Genomic DNA, 26,944 nt, shown 5'->3' on the forward strand with positions numbered 1-26,944 from the left:
AACGGTTTATTAAAGGCCGAACGCGGCGAAGGGTGCCCAGAATTATTTTCAGGATCTCAAAACAAGGAGAGAAGGAGGGGCTCTGCAGGGGCAGGGCTGGCACCGGCACCCAGCAGCGCGCCGGGGCGTCACGCCGGGCACGACTGCTGTTCACAGGAACACGCCGTGTGAGCCGAAACGGTGCTGACGATGTCCTCGGGTTTCTGGTCTAGCCTAGCCTGGCTTTCCAGAGTGGCAGCGGAGTCTGTGAGTGAGAAAAGAGGAAAAGAATTTGTGTGAGGTGTTCCTGTGCATCGCGGTACCCGTGGCACTGCAGTGAGCCCCGGGCTTTCACAGGGTCACAGCCGGACTTGGCCGTGCTGTCCACAAGCACCCGTTCGGCAGCCTCACCGGCTGGCACGCAGTGGAAGCCCACGGAGACCGGGACGGCCCTGGTTGCGGAGCAGCCGTCAGCGCAGCGAACCACGGGCTCCACGGAGAAGCATTTTGCTGCCGCCTTCTCAAACGCAACCGGCTTCTCGATTTTGACAAATTTGCGATGCAGCTTGCAAGCTGTGAAACAGGAATGCCCTTAAAGCACCTACGGAATTAATAGAACTAACTTTTTGCACTTATTTCCTAGAATTAGCAACTGAGACCCAGCGGATGAACCAAGTGACTCGAGCTACGTGAGCCTGAGCTGCCTGAAGCGAGTCCATGTCCTGTCAACGGCTGTCAGAAAGCGAGGCGTCTGGGGCGCAGTCCCGAGGACAGAGGCTGGCCTAACAGGCCCTCGGTAGGACACAGGTGGCCAAATCCAAAAAGATACATGTGGAAACCTTGGTCAACTGACACTCAACTTCACCCAGACTGTGACAGCACTTCATTTTGGGGCAGTAGAGGCTCCTAGATACCTGTACATCCACTTCTGCACTGTGCCCTGCGTCACACCTGCCTTACCATGGCTGGGTAGCTTAATCCTCAAGCCTCTCTGACCCAGGCCTTCCGAGACCCATCCCTCAGGAAAACTTGATCTAAGAATATATTCAAAAAATGCCACCACATGCCCAGAGGGTTGGGTTCCACGCCAAACGTGGTGCACCCCAGCATTACCAATACATTCATGTTTTGTTTCCATGCAACCTAGATGGTAAGAACAGTTGTTCCTGGGCTGAAGGTTTCAGATTTAGTACATCTTCACTCTGAGGAAATTAAAACAGGGATTTCCCACCTCAAATGCCCTCTAGTTTGATAGCCAGGGATAGATTTATTTTTTTTTTCCCCTGGGAAACTAAAAGCCTGGAAATAACAGAATGGAAATAAAGAATGAAGCTATTAAGAATGACATGAAATGTCTTTTGTCAACAAACTGCTTACTCTTCATACTAACAGACCATCTTTGTGAGTTTTAAGTTTATAATTTTATCTGTAATACACAAACTTCAGTAACAACATAGTGCATGTGAAGTTGATGTAAAAATGTGGCAAAATCAGAACCTGCAATGAACTGCCAAACTCAGGAAAAACAGATATATATTTTTAATCTGTGGCCACTAAGCACAAAAATAGTGAAAAATAATAATTTTGCTACAACTAATATAAATAATTTATTAATGTGACTGAGTACTCAAAGGTAATGAAATTAATATATGTTAGAAGCTTCATACCTCCAGCACAGGGGTCTTCTGAGATGATCCAGGACTGACCAAAACTCACTGCATCTTTGGCTAAATATCCACTGGGCATTTGATACTCCCTTTCCTTCTCAGCATCGTATTTCCCACAAATACCACATGTTTTTCCAGCCATCCAGAAAGCAACCCGAATCTTTGTGGAAATAAAGAAAAGATGCCCTTAAATGACTCTCTTCTAAAAATAAACCCGCCGAAATTCATTAAAACAAAATATTACCTCAAGTCTATGCCCATCATAATATAGTTTGTCTATGCCATAGTCTGGGGCCTTTAGTGACAGGCCGTCCTTTTCGCTGCTGATCAGCATGCTGGCATCTGCAAAAGAGAAGCAAGAAAGGTGTTTCTTTTAAAAGGAATTTACTGTTGCAGGGTTCAATCTGAATCACTTGTTAATTTCCTGGAGACTTAATGCAGGTCCTAATGCATCTTGAGAGTGGGGGGGAATGAGAAAGGCCCTTCCTTTTCCCACAAGGCAAATCCCTGTGACGCGGCTGTGGCCAGGGGACATCTCGATGCCTGTTCTGTGGTCTCTGTAATCAGCCCAAGGTGCCACAGCCCTGCATTGTTTGGTTTCTGCACAGATACACAGGATCAGCATCTTTCTTTGCTCAACTTTCTTGCCACCCCCTATGAAAGGTAGTGTGAAGGTGTGTTACAATCACCTATGATGAACTGTTTCTCAAATCAGGGCGATCTTTATCTGGAGAGGTGTTTGCAGGATCACGTCCTCGCCTTCTTCAAAAGGTCAGAAAAGATTAAATGACAAAGAAAGCTGAGTCTCTTACCAGAATTAGATGTGTATGGAACATCTGTTGAGGCTTGAACACCATTAATCTTCAACTGGATGAGTCCATTGGAAACATACATGTCAACCTCACTTTACATAAAGGAAATGAGTATAAACAAATGCTTCTCCTTCACCCTATTCAGCTCACCATTTCTACATCTGGTAGAACTGATGCTACAGGATGCTGGTATCATTCGGGCACGAGTCACCTGCTCCCTCTGGGACAAAGTCTGAGAGACCCCAGGAAAGCATGCTGGGAGGCGTGCTCACCAGACACCTTTCCCTGGCTTTACTCATCTCTGAGTGTCTGCTTGTGGCCACAGTTCAGGCAGGAAGACATAAGAGAGGTACAGGGACCCTTCCTGCCGAACATTGTAATTGCTATTACATTTGCATACATGGAAGGTGCTTTGCATTTCAAAGGTGATTTCCCTACGGCTGCACTCTCACAGCCTGATTGTGTATTGCAGGGTTTTCTTTAGAGCAGTGTTTGCAGTGTGTGCTCTAATGAAGAAACATGAAGCTCAAGCACATCAAAAGCACATCCATACAGTTGTATGAAAAGATTGGTAATGATACAGGGATGAGGACTGTCTTTATCATGAAAGATACAGTCTATAAAACAAGCATCCTTCTGTTCTTCCACAGAACAGGTGCAGGGAATACCAGTTTGTCCCTGTTTCTCTAACTTTATGGCACAGTTAGGCACACAATTCTCAGAAATAAATAATTACTTGTAATGAAACCTTACAGATCAAAGCCTGTTTATGTGCTTTGAAGAATACTCCCTACCATAATTTTGGTATGCATAATCCCATACAATTTATAGTATCAGACTATACTTTTAAAGAAGAACCATTGATGGCAGAAGCTCCAAGATGAAACAAAGTGTTTCTTAAATTCATTTAAAATAGATTAGAACATTATGCACCAACTAAGGGATGACCTAAGAGAGTGCCTCTAATCTGGGATAATTCCCTTTTTAGCTATGTCCACTTCTCAACATCTCTGCTGAGATGATTGTGGGTGCTAATTAGTTCTAATTATTAGCTTAGTGTAGGAGGCCAGGCTAAATTATTGCAATAGCCCCTTTTGCATTTGTAGTTCATGTGTCTACCTAATTACTAAGAACTGAAACGAGATGGTTAAATGCTAACAAATTAATGAAGAATTTTGGGAAGTAAAGGCGTCATGTTACTGCAAACCTCAGATATATTTCAGAAGCACTTTTGAAAGACAAATTCCCAAATCCCAGTGACACTCCTAGAAATCTTTCCATCAGTAATTTTTGCATGAGACTTAGGCTAACACCACTCTGCCCTAACAATCTGGTCTCCACGTTTATAGCATATGCAGCTCGACATCTTTTTGTGATTAAGTCTGCAATTACTTACTGGCTGGCGAGCCTGACATTTATTGCTGTAAGGTCAGCAGACTCTTCAAGCCTTTTTATCATCACCAGGAATTTCAGTTCTGGACTACAGTCCTGTACCAGGACATGGTAGCAATTCACAGGCATTGAATAATTAAATTCAACTCCATTGAATGTTGTGATTGTATTTTGGAAAACTGAACAACGACCTGAAAAAAAAAATAAATTCAAAAGCAAGCCTTTTATAATCCACATAAAGACAGTTATTCTATTTTAGATTTGAAATTAAAAAAAAAAAACAAACCCAAACATTTTCTGGTTTAACCTATTCCCATAGCAAAGCAATATAGTTCCTTCAGACAACATATCGGATTTGTAGTAATAAGAAAGCAAAGATTTTCCAGTCCCAGACAGCAGCGGGACCCACTCATGATTCAGTTGCTGTGTGAGATAAATTCTGCTCGGAGCTGGGACCAGTGCATCTCTCTGTTTGTGGCCTTTTGGCTTTTCTAAGTTTGATGCAGTCAAAAGAATTTCTCAAACGTTTTTAACAATTCACATGGCATCAACACTGGAGGTAATTCACTAAAATGCTGCTACCTTTATTGAGTCATAGCCAGGATTACAAGGAGATGAGGAAGAAAAAAAGCCACACTAGAGTAAACATCTCCCCTTTTCACTGTAATGGTATTTTGTTGGCAATCCTACCAGCTCTGATTTGAAATTATTTTCCAACAATTTTAATTAATATGGACCCGTTTTGGTGTTTATCAAAGTAATATGCATAGGTATGGTGTCAGCCCACTGATTTCCAGCAAAATGTGACTTCTTATCCCAGTATTACATAAAGCTTTTCCATTTAGAATTTGCCCTAGGTCAGTATAATGTGATTAGCCCTTAGTACAGCATTAATGAAACAATAATCCCTCCGGAATCAAGTGCAGGACGTGAAATTAATGGGTATATTTTGAAGCTGTCTTAGCTTCTACAGAACAGCGTTTATCAAGCAGAGCACCCCAAACCTGAGGTCACTTAGATATCCCTCTCATAAACTTTGTAATGTTTTCCTTTTGCTTCACAAGCCATCCCTGCAGTGAAGTTTCAATGGATGCGTTTGGCATCGCTTCATCTTACTAATGTGAGTTTCCTTTTCTTTACATCCTCACAGAGTTTGATACAGGTGAGTTTATTTCTATCTGAAGTCCAACTGATTATTTAAGTGAATGTAAAATAATTTCAAGTTATGTCAAAAGTGTAAATCATATTTCTAAAAATGTGCAAAAATCAATCAGTGCTTGTGCAGATAGGTTGATTGCTGACCTTTAAGGTTTTCAATGATTGAAAGCGTTGCTTGGAGAAAGGTGTTCCTGTCAGGGGGTGGTAGTGTTGAAATTGGTGTGCCTGGACTTGATGGGAATGGCAGAGGAAGCCTGATGGCTCTGTCGTAAATTGTGAGCTGAAAATCAGTCAGAAAACAAACAGGAATGTAAACGTGAAACGGAGTGAGGAGATGAGATTGCATTTTCCTGCAATGTTCAGAGGGGACTGCACTGGCTGACAGCTAAATTAGAACCTCGATGTAGGTCAGAGCTAAAAAGGAACAAACTCCTCTGTGAAATAGCTCTACAGTTGGACGCACCCACCATGTATAGAATAGCAGTGCTGTAGATGAAGTTTGGTATTCACCAATCTGCAGCCTTTTTGGGAGTTGTACATCACGTTTGCCCAGAGTCTGAGCAGTTTGCTTACCTGAAATGCTCACCCTCTCCCTGCCTATATGTCGAGAGCTGCTGTTTGGCTATCATGCTTCTGTAGAACCTCATTTATTGCCTCTTCCATGACACAGGAAAACCTATTATCTTCCTGAAGATTTGGGTCTTTTTAATAAGTTATTGTTAAAGTGCAATCAGTTGCGACAGTGGCTTTGTAACCTGTTTTTTTTCATGTGTTTACGTGCTACATGAAAAAGAGAAATGCATTATAACACATTTTCGTAATGGAACCCACTGTGTGAATGTAATGTTCTTGTGATGGGAGCTTCTTTAGAGCTTAAAAAATAAAAAAAAACCAGAATCAGTGGGTTAAACCCCCCCAATGTTAACCCTCAATGTCATAAGTGCTGAATGCCCCAGGATAAAAGATGAGGCTAACAGTTACCTCAGGTAGCTTGAGGACCACATCACAGGTTCTTGGAGAAGTCAGAGCCATAACCAGGGTTGCCTGGTGTGAGGGACCACGTTGTTGCCTTTGGGAATACCCAAGCACGTATGCAGCTCCTGGAAGAAATGAGTAGAACCTGGAAAACGAAGTAAGTGATTAAAATAGTCTGTCTTTGAAAAAAATCGGTGATAATTTGTACAGACCAAAATACCCCCAAAAAGGCAGTATGCCTTCTGTGTTAGACATGTTTTCTATCAGGGTTTGGTAATACATGGCATTGTGCATGGGAGGATGGGCAGGCACGTTTTAACTGTTAATGGGTGGAACAGTCTTCAAGAGACTGTATGGCAGAGTGGTTGAGAAGAAAAGCACAGCCAACTTGTTTTAAACACTTTCAGAGTTAAAAATAGGCACCAAATGCGTTAAAACTGAAATACTAACATGCTAAAAAATAGACAGCCTCATATTACTGTGCCAGTCCTGCAGCAGTGACTTTTAGCAAGGATCCTTCACCAACTAAGATTTTCAGTGAGTTGGTTGAGTTCCCATACAGGCTTGGGACACAGAGAAATACAGAACATATTCCTTTAGAAAAGGCATGGTCTCAGAGCCAGAGAGCTGTATGCTGTGGCTTTGCTCCAGAATAGTCAATGGGGTGGTTTCATCCCCTCTAATAAGGGCAGATGACAGCGCTTCAGGCAGTTCAGCCTAAGACAAGAAATTGTCCTCTTCAGTAGACATTTGTTAACCAAATCACCTGCATGCCTTTAATGTGAAGGCTTGTGCTGCATGCTTAGATAACTGAGTGGCTGTCAGTGTCTGTGCTTTGGTAGCACTATGAGAAATGATCAGGCTTTGGCATGGGTCTGTATGTTAATTGTGGGCAAGTGCAGGTATGAATGCAAGGAGTGAATAAATCCGGGAGATGCTGTATGTGTACAGATAGGCATCTCTGGGATGGAATCCAGCAGGTACAGCTTTCTTACACCAAGCATCGTCACACATTTGCTATTCAATGCTCAGTAAGCCTCATGGGAAGTATCTGAATCACCTTCCTCAGAAGGGGGAGGTGAGGTGCCTACATTAGGAAATTACTCTCCCTGTATGGTCTGTAAGAGACAGACTCCTTCAGAGAACCTGAGTCTTCTGCTCTGAGACCCCATCGCTTAGGAAGCAGTGGGAGACCAGTTTCCTCATTCTGGCACTTCCAATTAAAACTGTACAATACATCAGGTGAATCCCATTATCCCCTTTGTTTCAAGCAGTTTCTCCTGCAAATTGAAAAGCACTACGCTTTGAGGGAATGAATACACAGAAAAAAGAGACACATGTAATCTGGGCTTTTTTATAATATTTTGCTGATTAAGGGGATATTTTCCAGCTCAGAAACTGCAATCTGTAATGATCTGGATCACTGACACAGGTGAATATTTCAAAAGCTAAAGTAAAATCTCACCATCTTGCAGTTGTTCGGACTACTGAAGGCACTTTTGGCCACTGCAGCTTCATCTGCGTAGCTGGGTAAGCGGCGAATTGCCCTGTGGCAATCTGAGCACCAATCTGGTAGTCCTGGCAATCTTTACCCCATTTAAGAGAACCCTAGCAGAGGGGAATATATATATATATGTATATGTAAAAAAATAGTAAGATCTTTATATTTCATTTACATTTGAGCAGCTCATTATTTTAAACTTACCGATACTTTATGGGAATTTATTACTGAAGCATCAGCACAGACTTTCCACCTACTTGATCCTGTGATGCTCGAGACAAACACCTGTATCCTTGTTCCTGTGGGTTGTGTATCAGTGTACAGCACAAGCTGTAATCCTGTTTGCTGCTGGTTTCTGTGGATGGCACGAAGGACTGCAGCCAGTATTGGTGGCTTGCTGTCTCCCAGGAATTTAGGCTTAAGCCAGAAAAGAGGAAATAGAGATCAAAGACACAAATAAAGTGTCAAAATGACTGTATTAAAAACACAGATAAAACACATTTGTAAAGGAAAAGTTTAATTCAAAGAGTCTATTTATGTGAAGCATGGGACAACATCACAGCTCATCACTCAATCTATTCAGTTCACGTCTAGTTTTGCCCCAGTCTCTCAAGGGAGAGCTGCCATGACCTATGCAAGTAAAGCAGTAGTGCTGGGAATCTGTAAAGTCACCTCAGTCTGAAAAAAAGGAAGTATGGAGTAGGGCCTTACTATATAATGAACCAGTATCACCCAGCTCAGCACTGTGCTCTTACCAACCTGTAGCTTAGCTAAGAGTCTTCTTGATAAAATTCATGTAACTGCCTGTTTAAACCTGTAACGATTTGTGTTGGCAGAGGGATCTGTTCCGGGCAGTCCAAAGTGCGGTACTCGCCCAAGGAGCAGCATGTGGCCCCATTCAGAGTCGGGCTGAGGCTGTCCTACAAGAGCTGTGGGGTAGGAGTCCCCATGACCAGGGCAGAGCTGCAGGTGGGCCGAGCCGTGAGGCTGCGGGTTGTCCCTGTGCCACCAGGTCCCGGGGACAGACCCACAGAAGGGCTGGGCAAGACAGAGCTGCTGAGGACTTGTGGGGAAGCAGGGAAAGAGTGAGGCTGTGGCTGAGGAAGAAGGGGGGTGGTGTGTGGTGAGAGCACTGGGGAAGACTGGGAAGAATCCAGGGAAGTTGTAATGTGGTGAAAAGATGGACAAGAGAGGTGAATTCAAGTTACATGGAAATGAGTAGGAAAAGGTAGATCTAGTTGCCCGTTTTTCTGCAAGCTACTTGCAATAACAACTGGGAGCTACTGGTGCAGAGAGGGTACCTCAGCAAAGTAAGTTTTACTATTTTGTATGCAGGTAGGTCATGAAATGAGTGACAGTTTCCATTGATGAGACCTGCACCAGATTCCATCAGTTCGTACAATAGTTCTCACAGAAGGACCAGGTACTATTAACCATGTACCATGCAGTCCTTCCTGAAGAAACACCTGGAATGCTATCAAAGCTGGAGCAGTACTGCAAAATCAAGGTCGTTCCAAAGGCCTTGTATGGTCCTGCTAACAGGAACTCGTCAGTAAAGACCCAGTGAACAGAAGAGCAGCAGAGTCAAGTCCTGAAGTTTTACAGAGAGCTATGCACTAAAAAATGTACCTGAAACCAGTTTCTGTTCAAGCAGGTCAGCACTGCTAAAGTCTTCTCATATTTACAGTGAAGTATTTACTGAGTAACACAAATTTCAACATATCCATCAATAGATTCCAGTTTCATTAAAAAACATAGCCTGTATTGAGTGAATATCGACCAGCATTCAGTGGCTATCTGATGCGCTCTCCTTTGTGAACCAGGAAACATTCCATTTGCTTTCTATATGCTACCTAATATGCTAAATTTTTTAGTTTTCCTATTCTTTTATAAACACACAATAACTGGAAATCCAAAGCAAATATTTTTATTTCTTATACATTAAGACACTCACCTGAGACATGGCACTAAAGATGCCTTCATCACTAGCTGAAGCAGAGGAGAAGCTGATGCTGCAGTTCAGAACTTCCCTTCCTGGGTCCTGCAAAACCAGAGAATCACCTCAAGGCAAGTTTTTTACCACTGGAAGGGGTTGCAGAAGTAATTTCTCTTATTTTTATTCTCAGAGAGCTAAGCTCTAGTTGCAACACAGCTAGTGAGAGCAGTTGCAGGCCCTGCTCAGGGTATCAGCAGTAAATGTACCTGTGCATCTGCTGGCTTGAACCAAAGCCGGTAAATGGGTAAATTTGCCTGTGAAGATAGATAGTATGTAAGAAGATCTAAGAGAAGACATAGGACTAACTTTGGAGAAATGCATTAAAAAGTTCAGTGTTGAGTATAGAAAAAACCCTGAAACAAAATATTTTTTTAAAAACATTTTAAAGTGAAATCTTCTGAAATGCAAAACTTTCTGAACTGAAATGTTGAAAGGTTAAAGGGGGACAAGCTTTGCTAGGTGGTTACCTTGTCCATCCTGCAGCAAACAACCACCCTCAACTCTCTGTTCTCTCTTTCTTTGGTCCATACTCTATGGGGGGAATTTCCTCATGCGCAAAAGAAACAGAAAACAGTCCAGCCTGGGTGAATTACCTTTTGGTGGGAATATTCAGTGTCCCCACTGCAGTGCCAGTCTTCGGAGTGGTCTTCGCTGCTGCTGCTGCTGCAGATTTTACTGCTAGCAGAGCTGACACTGCTGCTGCTGCTGCTGCCCCGGCTGCTGCTCTTGCAGTTGCTGCAGCACCTCTTCCCAGGTCGCCTGGTTTCATCCCTCCCGTGTTCGTTTCCAGGCCCTTTGCCATGAGCAGAGGCAGCAGTGGCAGAAGAGGATGAACTGGAGAAGGGGTTTGCACTGGGCTCAGCCCAGAGGTCTGTCACTGGAGGCTCTTTGGTTCTGTGAACCTGTTTCCTACGGCGGCGCGTTCCGTTTGTGACCTCCAAACACAAGTCAAAGCGTTACGAGGTTGTAGCTTGTTCTAGAACATTTTGCTGGGTGCTGGACAAGCTGCTCAACCTCAGGCTTTCAGTGAAATACAACCCCCTGACCCCGCAACACTGCAGAAGCTGCACTAGAACTCACCTAGACCCGTTCTTCCCCGCCAAAATCCTTGCTTTCCCATGCCAGTTTTCCACACTATAAACCTTTCATTTACAGGAAAATATTTCCCTCTCCAATGCTCAAAGTCTCTTACCTTGAATACATTTTCAAAGCCCAGAATCTTCTTTAGTTTAGCTTGAATGTCCTCCAATGGAGATGTCTCAACCTCTTCTTTAGCCCCTGAGCTTGCTACATCAATTATTTTGGAAGCTGCTTTGGATCCTGCCTGAATCTCCAGCTGAATTTTGTCAATATCAGCATCTGTTTGAACTAAAATCAAGATACTTACATTGCAGGGTTGTGCTGCTTGAGCAGTACTCTCAGAGATTGACAGAAAAACTTGTTGTCATGACTGTACCTGGCTTCAAAACTATTTTGGCTTCAAGATCTCCAACTAATTTGTGCAGATAGGAACTTCTTAAGAAAGCAGAATTTCGTGACTTCAGGCTGAAACAAGTGGAGCATCCCAAACTCTCAAATTTTCTACAGGAGATGTGTGCATAAAATCTCCCTCCTTCACTGTGGTGATGTGCCTCTTCTGAACCTTCCTGGTATCCTTTGGATATCTCGCTAGGAGCATGGCTTTGCTGCATTACACAAAAATACCACAAATAAAGAGATTTTCCACAAAAAAAAAAAAAAGTCACAGCTCCTAAAATCTTTCCTCCTATTAATGAAGGGAATGATGACAGTCCTGCCTAAGTAAGTAAGCACAGCTTAAAATTAGGGATACAAGCATTGGAAGCTGTGTTTTTTCCTCCAAAGTGTTCTGCAGAAGAGGACAGCTCTCCTGCCCAGCCTTTCCCAGGCAGTGTTTCACAAACACACTCCCAGTGAGAAGCTGTAGAGCTCTTTGGTGGGGCTATTGCTCTCCATCAGTTTTGGGTCACTAGTCCTCCTGTTACAACTCAACCTCCCCTTCCCACACCAGCCTCAGAAAGAGCACCTAAGAGAATGGGCTTCTGCAGTCCACTGTGGGGACTGCCTCAGGGTTTGGGAAGAAAATTTATATCATGCCCAAGAGCCGTCTTTTCCACATCACTTTGTCTTGGAAAAAAAAAAGGGACACGATACAAAGGATGCGAAATTCACATGCCAGCCCATGACTGCAGAGAACTAGGAAGACTTGCTGTCAAGGCCACCCTGCCTGCATGAGGTGATGAGAGTGAGTAGACTTTGAACAAACATGTCTGGAACCCACTGGGACTTATGTTAGGCTCGGTCTGGGATATGGCAGGCACCTGCTGAACCTCACAGCCCCTGTGTTTGTGATCTGGTTATTCAGCTGCTGTGCTGGGGGTGCTCAGCCCCTCCGGGGAGCTGTCTGTTCTCTACAATATAGGTGCAATACTGCAAGTGAGAGGCCTCCTTACCTTCCAGCTGCCAGGTCTGGAAGGTCTTTCTGATGGCTGAAATGGCCAGTCTCCTTTGGGGAGAAGCTGGGATTTCTTTTCAAAATCTACTTCTTCCATGTTCCTTGAAACAGCATGAGCTTCACTCCTGCAGAGGTGATAAATGGCACACAACTGACATCTGATTTTGCTTTCCTGCCTTTGCTGGTGCACAAAAGACAGTACTCAGCTTTATGTGGCTGCCAAGGTAGGGCAGAGCCTAACAGGGAGTCAGTCGTATGTTGATGCTTTTATCACAAGGAGCTCATGGTAAGTAACACGTAACAAGCAACTGCAACAAGCTCTTCTGTACCTCACAGCTGCGAGCTCAACCTCCTGACGGCAGGGAAGGGTTTCAATCTTCAGATTTTTCTCTTTAATATTTATCCTAGCATCAAATTTCATCGTGGTGTTGGCACTGAAGTCGGCGTGAAATTCCAGCCCGCTCTGGAAGTACTGTGTATTAATCCCCATCATCGCCCTCACGTGAAAATGCGCCCTGAAAGGGTGGAAATAAAAACGTGCATAATTACAGATTAATATGCACATATTTAACTTTGAAATGCAAAATTACATTTTCACGCTGTTCTGTTCCTTGTAAGAGCACTGCTGATGGATGAAGAGATGTATCGTAACAGGATAAAAACCAGCTGAAGTGCCACTGAAAAGGTGAAAGGATTTGCCTGCTGAACAATGCTGACACTGCTTTGTCACTAATAGAGTGCTTGAGGACAAGCTAACGCCTGAGCCTTCTAGCTTCAGATTGTGCCTTTTAAAATTATTCTTCTTCCTAGTACTGTTGCTTTTGGTTTTGCATTTCCCTTTTCCCCCTGAAATCCCCCCAGCTTGTGGCAGATGGCGATGACATGCTTGTGCGCAAGCACATACACCGTCCCAGCTCAGTGTCTTTTGTCACTGAACAGGTTGAAATGTGAGCATTTTTAGCAGTGGCAGAACAAGAGCACAGCATCCTGTGGGATACAGTGCACATTGCTACGTCTGCAGGGTCATGGAGCATCAGGTCATTGTGGTGCTGTCCTGCAGCTTCACTGCTCTGGTCTAGCACAACTGTCCCAAAGCTGGGAGATGTCACAGCCCTGTGTAACGAAGCGCACTTACATATCTATTTAAAGTATTCATATAAATATAAATATAGATATAAATACGTGTCATTTTTACTTTGGCTTGATGTCAGCATGAATTTCCATGTTGGCTTCCAACAGCTGCGAAGGTCTAAAATTGTCAGGTAGTGGTGGGGATATCTGCATTTCCACTGCAAAAAACAGATGGGAATTATATGGACAGAGGAGCAGCAAATGCTGGAGATACGGTGTTTTCAGTAAGCAGAGTAGTTAATGCATGGGCAGGGCTCTTACATTTTGAAATACTTTAGGTGATTATTTAAAGATGGCTACACCAAACCAGAGTTACACAAACACATCCCAACTGAAACACGTTAATTGCTTCTCAGACCCTTTGGAGGTAGTTTGAATACTGATGTTTCCACATCACAAGAGTACTTTTCAAGATTATAGAGCGATTTAATTTCAGCAGATGGATTGGACCCACAATTATTATAGGGAAACCCCTAAGCTCACCATCAGCCACAGCCTGGGCCAGCGCAGCACCACACAGGCTGAACTCCAGCGGCACACCGACCACTGTGGGGACAGTGTGCTGCAGCTCAGCCACCACCACTGGCAGGGTCCATCGGGCCGAGATGCCTCGCTGAAACTCTTCCAACAGTTTTTTCAACACCAGCTGCCAGTTTGATGATCCAGTTAGGCTCTGAAAACAGAGCAATTGGATAGGTACGTGCATAAGAAGAGACAGAGAAGGGAAATTATTCAGCATCACAGATTAAAAAGACAACAGCCTTGTCAGTACCATCATGGTCTGCTGAATGGCATCTTTATCAATGTCAGCAAAGGCGATCTCTTGGCCCAATACTTTGACATAAGCAGACACCAGAGTCTCTTCAGGAGGCAGTTCTTTCCATCCTGGAAGCTATGGTGTAAGGAGAGATGGGGGAGAAAGTGAAGAAACAGGTAATGTCAGTTAAAAATTGTAATGTATTAGCAAAGAGTAGATCCCATCTGAAGGCTGGGAACCATGGTTCCTTAGCCAAAATCTAATAGGCATCTTAAAGGTCTTTGCCAATGTGGCCTGTCTTACATTGCATAACTGACTGCAGTGGGAGTTTCCTCACAGAAGGATGAGGTAAGAATTTGCTAATTTCTGCTGCTGTAAGCAGGGGGTGACACCCAAGGACTCATGAACAAAAACCTTATTCAACAATCATTTTAAAGAGCAGAGCAACCACTGACTGTATTTTAACATACACTTTAAAACACGTGAATTCTGGCTACCAGCATCATCATCATCTTCTTTTGTACTGAACATTAAGGCCAGACACATGCTGAGTGAAAAGGTGGCATCTGTTGACAGTGTAAGTACAATGTAAGTACATCTTTCCATGACCAAACAGGATGACTGACTCCTCTCTCACTGAAACATCAAAGGGACGACTTGGTGGGTGATGCAACCCTGGCGCTGGTGGGAACCGTGCATTACAAACATCAGAAGGGTGCACAGAGACGTACCGTTTGGCCGAGTTCCTTCAGTGTCCTGTATGTGTCATACTCTGCAAAGGGAATACTCTGCTTCCTGATAAGCTGGAGTAGGCTTTGTGACCGGAGAGCCACCTGTATGAAACACAATTGGGTGTCTCAGCCCAAGTACATGAAGCCATGGAAAACCTCTGTACCCAGTATTACGCTCACTAAGGCTGCTCTAAATATGTGCTTCATGAAGCCGCTGCACTTATAAGGCTGTGTCTGCCTGGCAGATGACTGCAGGCTATGGCTGCAGATGCTGAGGACATGCTGAGCCAGCTTTGAATTAGTCAGCAGGGATAATTTTAGGGCAGCACAGAGCTCAGCCCAGGCTGCAAAGCTTGCCCAAGAACCTGAGTAAATGCCGGCGTGCTGTTACATGGCTTCATGCTGCCCTGGCTGCACTGCTGGCTGAAACTTAATTTGAGATGCTGTTTCCCTGTACTTATGCAAAGTACCCTAGATGCCACATGACTTTAGGTAGGCAGATGAATGTTCTGCTGCGTAAGCTTTCCATTGCTCTGCTGGATTTGCATGCCTATAGTGAATGCATTCATTGATGAATCTGTGTCAAGAAGCCAAATTAAAAGAAGAAGCCCGGGTAAAATCATTATCTAAATTTTCTCTTCCACATCTGCCCTCACAGTCAGAGATGGAGTTAAACACTACATCATGGTCCGAATGACTTAGCAAGGCATACTACCTGTAGCTGCCTTGTACCTTGCTGGCTGTTTGGCTGGATTACTTACCTCGACAATATCCGTTGCAGTATTTGCATAATATCCTCTGACTTTTGTGATTATATCAGATGGAAACATGGCACTGGGACCATTCATTAGATAGGCCCTCCAAATGGCACCAGCCTGATATTGGACTATCATGGGAATAAAAAGCAGCAGAGATGTTGGTTAGGTGTTTGGTGCATGTAAGCCACCTCAGGTACTTGCTGTTCTAGGTCACGAGGGGTTCAGTCAGGACTCAGTCCCATGGATCCTCGAGTTTGTAACCCCAAGATGGGAACTTTGTTCCAGGGCAGAGTCAACACAACCACAGTGATTGAAGGATGCCCAAATCCTTGTTGAGTTACTGCTTTCCCCAGCAGATACCCAGAGGGGAGAACACCCCCTCAGGGGATTTTGCATGTCAGAAGGCTCTTGTGCTTTTCCTGTTTCAAGAGTGCACTGAACCCCCAGCCCATGATATGAGATTTTGGATGAAAATCATGGGACACAATAGATGCATTTGGCTACATACTCCAAAGCAGTGAAGAGGGCAGCTGGTACTCACAGGAATAACCGCCGATGTGAATGACCTTGCTATAGCGATAGCTCAGCCTGTCAAGTCTGGGGCTCACTAGTTTAATAGCAATGTTGCAAGCAGCAGATCTGAGTAATAAAGAGTTAAAATCAAATGAAGGTAGACATCTGTGACTCAATTCCTAGAAAACTGCAAGAAAAAAGAATCATCTGGATTTTTGCTACTAAAAATATACTTCTTCCTCTACTTACAGGCTATAGAGCTGTGGGATCCTGCCTGCTGCCAAAGCCTTCATGTGTGAATATGTGAAGCTGGCTACTTGTAAGCTGGGCTCCAACAGCAGTGAGCTGGCTATAGCTGTTACAATTGGAAGAGACGGCTTAGTTTCGAAGAGGACAATGCAAGCCACCATTCGGACGTTAGGAGCAAGTTTGTTATCCATAAAGACCTGAAGGCAGATCTCCCTGACCTAGAGGAGGAAGGCACAAACCCATGAGTACTTCATAACACCTCGGTGAGAAGTGGTTCCTAAGCTGTGTGTGTATAAGCTGCAGTGAATGGAGAAAAGCCTCAACAGAGACTTGAACCTGAGCTCTGCCACTGTGGCATTGCTGGGTGCAGAGTGAACAGTGTCACCAGGACTAAAGCGACCCTTTAACCAGACATCTGCCAGGCTCAGGTGATGGCAAGAATGTGCAGTGTGAGCAAGAGGAAGACCAGTAGCTGAGGAATCTGCCCAGAGTTCTGAGTGTTACCTGACGGCTTTATTGCTCCTGCATCACTAAGTAAGCTCAAATCACACCCTCTACAACGTTTGCTTAAATAATAATTTCACTTACTTTTTCAGGGTCTTTTCTGGCAATTTTCCGCAAGGCCAACACGGCGTCAGCATGAATTCTGCTCGGAAGTGAAGCTGCAGCAGGTGAAAAGGTTGGCAAAAACTTTGTGATGCGTTTGATACTGGCTGGCTGGCCCGCGTTGCCGATGGCTTTCAGGGCCAAGGCCATGTCTTTGGTGTTGCCTTTGCTGGTGGCCTCAGTAGCAAGGTCATGGAGTGGCTGAAAAGAGAGAAGTCTGTTAATCTTACCGTGTACTGATGCATAGAAACATGCACTCCCACAGCAAACAAAACTGCTACAGGTGCAAAACCCTGAGTAAAGCTGTTTGGGTTTTTCTCCCAGGAAAGGTCTCGCCATCACTGTCAGGATGCTAAACATGGAACATACAAGCAAACTTGCGTTTTCCCTGACACGGTGCTGCAACTGATGTTAACTGAGCTCCTTGGCAGACATCTGTACCAGAGTGCCTGCTGCAAGTTCAAGAGCAGCCCCAAGCAGATGCCCAGTTTGGTCGCTCCCTGGGCTCCTGCGCCAGCCCTGCCAGCCTGCAGTCCCAGGGCTACGCTGCTGCTGAATTACACTTCCGTAGGTAAAACTTAGGGGCCCTAACCATTTAGGTTAGGCCCTAACCATTTAGTCCCTAACCCAAACCTTTCCATGATTCTGTATTTTTCACTTCCTATAGCAACAGCAAATTCACTTAAACAACTTTGCTGTCCTGAGAAGGCAAATTACCCTTGTGGTGGCTTGGCTCTATTTCTCTCATTGTGGAAGATTTGTATCTAACAAAAGCAGGTCGTGTCAGTGCTGAGTCCTTCTGAGCAATGAATTAGAGCCACAACATCCTGAGTATTTCTGAGTGTGATGTGGTATTATGTAGCAGGGCCTCTTTGGAAGCCCTCACCTGCGACGTACCCACAGCTTTGCTTGGATTCACACCTCTGTGCCTTTTTAATCCATTTTTGAAGTACACTCTACATAATGCAAAAGTTGGGAGAAGAATCATGATTGTTTTGCTTTAATCCTCAAGTTGTCCGACCTGAATGCAGTTTCAGGCTGTTTACAGGATCCATTATCCCCTGGGCTTCCACCACTTACATTTGAAGTTCTGAACCTGATTTTTGGGAGGCATCAGCTCTGTGTTTCAAACTGTCTTTGCAGTTTTGCGGGCAAACACAGCTAAGAGTGAGGCATATAAACAGCTAGTTACCCTACTGCCAGCATTGCAAGAGCTAAAAGAAAGGCATTTTTAAAATGTCTTCACCCCTTATGAATAGGAATTAAGAGTCACTGACCTGAAGAAGTTCATTTGGACAAAAAGGAGACTGAGCACAGTATTTGTTTACCATGCTACCATATCCCAGGTAGACAAATATTCGAAGCATGGGTGCTTTCTGGATCTGGGGACAGGTCAGAAAAGTCTGCAGAGGAAAGAATCAGCAGTTGTTAATGTTTCTAGTAGCTAAAGCTGGTATTTAGGGAAAAGTACACTCAAGAAATAAATGAATAGGATCTTTCCTAAATATTTTCAGAAGTCAAGTCAAATGCTAGTCATTCATCTACAATAGAAGTAAATAGCCTTGCTCCAGTTATACAGTACATACTTTAGATTTTGGTTACATTATATGATTTTCTTTGTCTATTTTTTTAAATTATTTTGGCAAAAAGAAATCAATAGCAATTTTCCTAGGCTGTGTGGGTTTTAACATCAAATATCAAAGCTATTAAAAATTTTTGGCAACAAGTGATTCATCACATTTTCTAAAGAGGTCCCATTTTTGTTAATGCCTTGCATTTCACAGCTGTAGAAGAAAATACGTTGCATCTTTCACTCTAATCCTGTGAATTCACCTTTAAAAACAGAGTGGGGAGGAAACAGAAGGAAGAATGATCTGTACTCACTGAGGCAACTTCTAGGGTGTGCTTGTTGGGTGTAACGAAATGGAAGGCGAGCGGGAGAGCCACAGCTGCTTCCCAGATGTTCAGCTTCTCATCATGAATCTTTTGCTTCAGGAATCTGAATGTGTCAGTAGCTCCAGCAGCACAGATGCCGCTCAGGAACCAGGGCCTGCCAGGGAGAGGAGGACTCATTATCCCCACTGCCTGGTATGCCTTGGATCAGAAATCTTGGCTGAAGGTGACAGAGTTACCTGTGGGGAGGCTCGCTGGCAAACTGGACCCACAGAGACTCAATCTGGTCCATGGTCACTGTACGAAAAAGCTGGACCATCTGCAGGAACTTGGCTGAAGCTTCTTTAGTGGCTTCTTCTTCTTCGTTGTGCCGACCTAATTGCCGCAGTGTTTCTGTTAACTATAGGAAAAAGACAGTTGAAAGAATCCACATTAAAAATAATTTGACCTTTAACCTTATAAATAATGAAGGAGTATGGAAAGTAAGCCTCTAATACCTGCAAATCTGGATTTTTAATCCTTATTAAAGGAGTTGGCATCTGGAGTAGCTCTCCTGAGAACTGATAACGAAGACTCCCCTGGTTTTGCAGCTGAGTTTTTGGAGCACTGATGGGAGTCTTTTTGATGTTGACCAAAGACAGTTCTTGTCTTCAGGGGAGAGAAAGAAATGCATCAGTAGCCTTTTACCCTACCATGTGAGTGCAGGACATGTACAGCTCTTGGAGCAGACTGAGGGGTGCCCAGCAAGACCATTAATTTGACCACAAACAGACCGCACACTTCTCTATTTATGCATTACTTGGGATTATCTGGAAGCGTCATGGGACTGGTGAGAGCTCTCATTAGAGTTTGCCAAAGACTCTGAGAGGTTAGACAATTGTTTCAGGTGTCCCCACAGCACCCCCTGACTGCAAGGCATGGGACCTGGCTGGGCATCCTGAGTGATGCACCGTGCAGCAGCACCCTTTGCAGCCCACGGGCCAGATGCTCCTTGTTAACTCACAAACCAACAGCAAGCATGTTTTAGGCATCTCCTCCTGGCTCTTATAATCACAGCTACACTGAAGACATGCACAGCACCTACCTTGCCTCCATGGCTGCTACCCCACTGGGTTCATTGAAGGGAGAGAACTGGTACACCTGCTCAGATGTAGCAGACAACATCAAGGCCCCGCTGTCATCATACTTCATCTTGTAAGTGATCGTCACCGTGCCCTTAATGTTTCTGACCTTCTAAAAGTGCAAAGAGACCCAGTCAGAAGTACACACGAGCGGTAGTTAATGAGCACAGATGAGCCAGACTCCCATCTAACATCAGAGCAACGCGTGAGTGATTAGCAGAGCAGAGGGTCGTGCCAAAGCGTGGCAGCAGGGCTCTGTGCTGCTCCTACCAGGGGGCAGGTGGGGCAGGGGCGGATGTATGCCATTCCCGTGTTCTTCACCGCTTTCTCCTGGCAGTCCATCAGGTCCTTGCTTTTGGAAATGGTGGCACGGTTATTCTTGATGTCATCTCGGATAACGTATCTGGTTTGGCAGATGCCTTCAATGCCAGCCTGTGAGTATTAAAGGCAATGAATTTTCTGTTTGAGATGTCATTGAAACAGCAATAAATCAGTCAAGAAAAATGCCTGGGACGTGTATGTACAGGCAAGTTACTATACAACAGTAAAATGAGCATAAAAGCAAAATCAGAATGGAAAAAACAAACCTCCTGTAGCTCATAGACATTTTGTGTTTTTTTGATGGTTATCTGCATCATGTTCAGAATCCCTCTCACTAGATTAGTGCACAAGATGGGACAGTCCTCAGGGGCATAAATACTTCCAACCCTTCCCTCAGCGTACTCAAACTTGAAGGCTTGGCTGAAACACGCAGAAATAGTCTCTGTGACCCTTGAAGATGGAGTGAAGGGGTCTGTGGGCCAGTAGCCATTGAATTCCTCCAGTTTCGGTGATCGAATCTGTGAACAAAATTAGGAAAACATTCATCCTGTTCATTCAGTTTGAAACAGCAGTAACAGGGAAAATGGACACTGCCAGTCCATGGCTGGACACAAGTCACTTGGTCCGACACCACAGGAGATGTTTTCCACCTCACACCCTTGTGCTGGGCCAAGGAAGCATCCTTGAAAATGCAATTTCCATGAAGGATTTCTGCCAGAAAAATAAGATCATGCAAACAGCATTCAAAACTTCAGCAAGTCTGGTGAAGCTTGTTGGGCGAGTGGCGGGTTTCTCATGCATCCTTTGCCGTCTGTCAGCAGCCTGTACAGGAAGGATATTCACCCATTTTCCCCAGATGTCCACTGGCAGCCAAGCCACTGCTCATGAGCTGCCTGCTTAAATGCATTGGGCACTATTCTGGCTGCTTGTCCAGCATGTCCCAGCCTGCCAAAGCCTCAGCACAGCTGATGGGGAAGCAGAGACAAATGCAGCACCTCGCACAGGCGATGGGCCCACTAGGGAGATGGCTTCTCTGTCATCATTTTGAGTTTAGCAAGCTGTAAAGCTTGCACACAAGCCTCGACTGCTACCTAGTGGGAAGTGCGTGCCTGCATGCGCGTATGTCTCCACTTGCACACACATACACACCCGCCTCCCACCCTCCCACATAAAAGTACAAGTCCCTGCGCAGAGGGAAGCGGTGTGGGTTTAGTGCTCTGCTTCATTTTAGGCATTTAGGATCAAAGCTGCATGGGTGGCTTGTCTCTTGTCATGTTTTCTCAAATTAAATCCTACTCAAACTATTGGTCTCGTTTGCTGGAGTTACAGCACCTCTACAGAGGTCGCACAGAGCCCACTGTCGCAGCAGTGTGCAAAGTTTGGTAACAGGAATTCCTTCGTGCTGTTTCAGTAACATATGCACAGGACTACAGACTGAGTAAACTCCTAGAACAAACACTAAGTGCTCTCTTACAGCTTTCTCCTCATGTAGTGCCTTCTAGATACCTTTCTGTGGTCTTTCGTTCCACGCCAGTGTTCTTAGGCTGTTTGGTTTAGTCTTTTTTGTGAGTAACAGTGCTTCCAGATCTGATATCATTATGCCAAGCACAAACATTATCATCAGAATTTGAATTAATGCCTACATGAAGAACATCAAAAGGAAGATAATGGAGACAGATGGGACTTTCTCATGGGGTAACTGAGTCCAGCTCCAAGCTGGACTGAGTTGGAATACCTGGATATTTCATGCTTGAATTCTCATTTTCATACCCAAGCTTAGTGTTGCCTTTGTAAAACTACCTTAAGGTCATTTCTTTAAAGCAGCTCCCTGCCGTGTTCCTCTCTGTGTGGGGATGAACCCAAGGCAGCTTTAGCAAAGGGGGGTCAGTTAGTGATGGCGGCAGAACTGGGGCAACTCTGGCTCCCCCCCCCCCCCCCAACCCAGAAGCATGGGCTGCGAGGAAGCCTGCAGAGCTGTCTCTATGTCCCTCCCCACAACCCAAAGTAGCTTGGCTACAGCTGCAGACACTCCAGCTGTGCCCTTGGCTCTCCCCCAGCACAGCTTGGGGATAGGGGGTGCAAAGCTCAGTGCCCATGCACACACCTGTGCCCATGCTGAGGAAATCACCGCTGCTGGAGCAGAGACACTTGGTCTGACATCAGGCTTATGGGGTCATCTCAGCACCAGAAAGGGCCCCAAGCTTCTGTAAGATCTTAGCATCGTTTTGTCATTTGTAGCCTGGAGGTATGAACCAAGCATCTGTGTGTGGATGGGTGCGTTCCTGCTCCCCTGGGGATTTACCTGGAGAAGGTGGTCACTGCGAGACACACGGCTGATCTCCAGCTTGCAGGTCAGCCTCACTCCCGCCATTGGCAGGCTTCTGCCAGGCAGCCCGTGCAGGATGAAGCCCTGGTAGCCATACAGGTAGGTCTTGCCGGTATGAAAAACAGGCTCTGTTTAAAAAAAAACCCAAACAAACAGAAACAGCTCCTGTACCGTAACTGTTTGTGATGCTCTCACGAGAACCATCTCTGCAAAGAAGGGAGAGGGTGGCTGCTACTGAAAAATTGGTCTGCCTTGCAAGCAGCAGGCAAGGCACAGTTGTATGGGAGGACACTTACCGAGGTCCTGCTTCTGACCCCCTGTGTGGGAGGAAAGAGAAGGATGCATGAGAAACCCACCATCTCTGTGCACACTTCCATTTATTATTCATTTATTGAGTGTGCTAATGGCTGGCAAACAACCACTAATGGGCTCTGGGGATGCAACCCACACAGTCCACACCAACCCCATTCGCTAGCTGCTGCTTACGCTGCTGTTCCCCTGCTGCTAAGCCTAAGCACAGAAACTTAATAGTTTGCAGCCCAAGTCATAAAAGGGCCTCAGCAAATTAAGCTGTAAATATCCCTGTGGGCCCCGAGAAGATGCAGTTTGCTCAGGACCATGATGGCCATCGCAGCTTGGTAGTGGTTGTAAAGCTTCCACTTACCCACGAGGGTGAGCACCAGGGCCAGGACAAGTCCCTTCATGCTAAAAGCAACTGAAGAGTGCAGGGGAAAACCTGTGGCTTTTATAGAGGAATTATTAACAGGCACAGTGAATTTTGTTGAGTTATCAACTTTTTATCAGCCACTCAAACCCTTTGAGGGAGATGGGGTCAGGGACAAGGTGCTGGGTGTTATTTCTGAGCCAAGACCATCACAATTCTGTTCTCACATCACCACCTGAATACTCTGAAACTATCTTTTGAAATAAGTGTTTAAAAAGTATTAAAATATAGTTAAAGCCAAAATCTTTCTGGTGCAAGAAAAGCTGCTGATTGTCCTCACGCACTGGCAGCCCCAGCGCTGTTGCAGCCTGTGCTGACTTTGCCCGGGTTACCCTGACCTGACCGCGATGCACACAGCTTATCACACTGGTGTTGCTCCAGCGGGGTTGTGCAAAATCCCCCGGCAGCCCTCCTGTGACACGGCACCGATACCCACCCACTGTGTGTGGGACACACCGTCACCCCCAGCGCTGCTCTCTGGGGACAGGAAATGCACCCAGTAACACACCTTCCCCCCCACCATTGCCAAAAAGGCCATGGCTAAACACTGCTGGCAGGCACCTGCCTTCCCTGACAGGGCTGACGCGTTGTCCCCTCACCTGTACCACTAGCCACGGAGGGGTGGAGGTGAGGGTTACCCCTGTGAGGTGGAACGGGTCAGGCTGGCTGGCATTACAGACACAGACCTCTTGGCTTACAAAGGCGTACAAAGCCTGGTTCACCCAAACTCATTTCATGTCATGCCACAAGGGATGGCATCTTCACCCTGCCGCACAGCCCCCGTCTCACACCAGTAGGCGTTTTCCTGTGGGTCCTACAGGCTGCTCTTGGCTCCAAGGTTTGGCGAGGTCCCCTGCCACCCCCCACAATGGGGCACAGAGCTGGACTTGCCGGGGACTGACACAGACACCCGCACTGCCCCTATCAGAGATGTGCACAAGAGGGTTACAGCGGCCCCCAGACTGAGGGGCATCTGTATGATTAAAAATTTTTTCTTACCTTCAAGATAATTTGAAGTCTGGCAAATGCTTCCCCGTGTTTATGCTGGCCTTATGTCCCAATCCACCTGCTTTAACCTCTTCCCTGGCACAACTGGTGGTCCACGAGAGAGAAGCTAAGCCATCCATGAAAAAAGCAGCATTAGTGAGCCGCAACATGGCTTTGAAGGTTGGATAAATGGTAAGTGTAGCTGAGCAATTTGGGTATACAGCTACTGGCAACTCAGAACTGAGGCTCAAAGGGTGATATCTTATGCCATAACTATGCAGCTACGCAGTTGGGTTTTTTTAAAAATCCCCAACCTCACAGGCAGCAAGGACTTGGAGACAGTGGTGCTGCAAGCAAAGTGCACTGCTGTGATGGCAGATTACATACAATAACACTTGTGTTCAGTGCCTCAAAATCATAACGCTACATTGCTAAACCACCACACTAGAACAGTGAAACCACAAATCAAAACACACCCCAAAAAAGGGTTCTTCCTGGGGCTGTGCCTGGCTGCAAGGGCAGGGTATCCCCAAAGTCCCTGTCCCCTCCCAGCTTGGCAGAGTCTCGCCTCAGCACTCAGGGCAGCAATCACTGCATCCCAGTCACCCCAGCCCTGCTGCTGCATCATGGTGGAATCATCTATGCTTCTGCTCTAGGCATAGGCAAAGCATGATGGCAAGGGCTTTGCCTTTGTGGGGGGTGTCTTTGTAGAACAGAACCTTCTTTTTCTAGACCATTTCTCCAGTACATCAAGAATGAATTCAGCTCACGGTGTGTCCCCCGTATGCTCACAGCCTTTCCATGCTTCATATTTCTTCAGAGGATATAATCTGAATTAAAAAGAAAAAGAAAAAAGTCCTAAAAAAACTGAGGTGATGAGCACCTTTGCCGTGGCCAGGATCTGCCCTGGACAGCATCTCCCCCAGCTGTGCTTGGCACTCTCTGCACTGGCACTGGGGAGAGGCAGAGGCTGACTGAGGGATCCCCACAGCCCTTCATGAGGTAGTCACCCAGAGCCTGCATCCCCCCACAGCCACACAGGTGCTCCAGCTGCTGCAGCGGTTGAGTGAGTGACTCTCACCCATGGGTCTCCAGCCAGAGTGTCACTCTGAGCTCATCACGCTCCTCATGCCTGAGCACTGTGTGCCAGCCCTGGGAGGTGGGAATGGAGGAGTGCTGTGAGCTGGCCCCACGGGAGATCGGGGGGGTCACACCAGAGCCCCCCATGGAGCCTAGCTCCAAGGGTTCTGCTGGATCCTGCCCAGGGTTATCTGGGAAGTCTGTGTTTGCCCTGTGCAACTTCCAGGCAGGCAGCAGAGCCCCCAGCTCACTGCCTTACCGCTGCCGCCACTGCCCACGGTCAGCTCTCCCCTGCCCTGCAGCGCAAGGTACCACAACAGCACTTGAACTGCATGTGACATTTGCATCTGTCTTTTAAAAGTATTCCTATTGGTGCCAAGGGCTTTACCTGTCCAAGCTATAAACCCCACATGTGTGCATCCGCTGAAGGCACCAGAGCTCCTGGGGAAAGCAAAAGGACTCTTTTTGTTGCAGAATGTTCTCAAGGGTTTTCAAAGACTAGCTGGCGATTACCTCTCCACTCCATGCACTCATAGGTATGCGCCATCTCCCTTCATCGATTTCTACTGATTTTAAGACCCAAATCACTTGTTTCTCTTTTAGTTAGCTTACTGACAGTCTACATTTTTAACTACTCTGTAGGATCACACTCTGCTCTGCATTAACAAACCCAAAGAGAAAAACAAATGTGTGGTTGTCAGCGACAAAACGGCTGGATGTGTGTGCATTGATTGGAGACCACTGATGAATTAAGGCAGGTAAACTGAGTACAACAATATTTCCATTGAAATTTGTGCAAAACTCCTGATGACTTAAGCTGCCAACAATCTTGGTGACATCAATGGCTCGGTCTGATCCATCTCCTATGGCAGTTCTCTGGAAAAACAAATCCACCCAGAGTGCATACTCAGCCTGCAAGCACAGCCTTAGGGGCAAGCAGGAAACCGTCCAGATGCACTGGAATCCCCTGGACTCCAGTGCTCACAGTGGGTCAGTATATCCCTCCCCGTGCCCGTGCAGAACTGCAATGGCTGAGCAGCGAGCAGAACCCACCTACTGATGGTGGCCATAAAAAGGGCATCCCACCCAGAGACCCTTTGGTGGGTGGTGTGTTTGGGTAACTCCACCGCATCCCATTCAAAGACACCCTACCCCAATTCACACTAGCTTTGCCACGTGGTGCAGCAGAACATAACACGTTCTGGCCTTCCTCGGAGCCACCCTGCCCAGTGGCATGAGGTTCAGGCTCATTCCCTGTCCTTGCTGTTCCCTGTGGCAGCACTGGCGTGTCATCACCGCAGAGCACTATAGCTGCCTTGCTGCTGCATCATGCAAAGGTGATCAGCTCCTGCTCAGGGCACACAGGGTCCCAGCACCGGGGCAGAAAGCCCCAAGGGAAACAAGCAGGAGCCTCTCACCACAGCTTCTGCCACACCACACAGCCCATATCACCCATGGGCCTGGCACAGACATGTGCCTGGAGCACAGAAGACTCACTGACTCAAGAAGTCTACAAAACAGGGGGGCAGAAGAGGCAACACAGACCTCCGCTTTCTGTAGCCAGTGAAGTAAGGAAGCCTTCAGCAATTTTTCCATGCATGGATTTATTATGAAATCAGATATTTATGGGCAATCATAACAGTTGCTACAATAATAAAGTTTAATACTTTAAATTACTTGGGAAGATTCTTAAACAATTTAGTATCTCTATTATCCCTTAAGATGAGTTCTTTTATACCACGTAATAAAAACATTAAAGTGTTTCTGCTTTCTCCTGCACTGCAATGTGCAGCT

The 26,944-nt window shown here is 45.8% G+C and overlaps 1 protein-coding gene across 1 annotated transcript; it reads right to left on the reverse strand.

Moving 5' to 3' along the window:
• Window positions 1-90: 90 nt before the first annotated feature.
• On the reverse strand, window positions 91-23,063 carry LOC311193155 (vitellogenin-2-like; the record flags this gene model as incomplete). Its single annotated transcript, XM_084265880.1, has 34 exons — window positions 91-244; window positions 391-552; window positions 1,647-1,806; window positions 1,891-1,988; window positions 2,459-2,550; window positions 3,855-4,041; window positions 5,153-5,288; window positions 5,990-6,128; window positions 7,449-7,591; window positions 7,689-7,901; window positions 9,439-9,525; window positions 9,687-9,734; window positions 10,074-10,415; window positions 10,673-10,848; window positions 10,937-11,165; window positions 11,952-12,078; window positions 12,283-12,468; window positions 13,149-13,242; window positions 13,568-13,757; window positions 13,857-13,976; window positions 14,573-14,674; window positions 15,334-15,458; window positions 15,872-15,969; window positions 16,093-16,310; window positions 16,681-16,899; window positions 17,976-18,101; window positions 18,583-18,748; window positions 18,831-18,991; window positions 19,089-19,239; window positions 19,676-19,824; window positions 19,983-20,144; window positions 20,300-20,551; window positions 22,336-22,487; window positions 23,024-23,063. The coding sequence occupies 34 exons, from the start codon at window positions 23,061-23,063 to the stop codon at window positions 129-131; spliced, it is 5,166 nt and encodes a 1,721-aa protein (XP_084122006.1). The 3' UTR covers window positions 91-128.
• Window positions 23,064-26,944: the final 3,881 nt, after the last annotated feature.

This window comes from Gallinula chloropus, assembly GCF_964237585.1.
Source record: "Gallinula chloropus genome assembly, chromosome: 6".
NCBI classification, from domain to species: Eukaryota; Metazoa; Chordata; class Aves; order Gruiformes; family Rallidae; genus Gallinula; species Gallinula chloropus.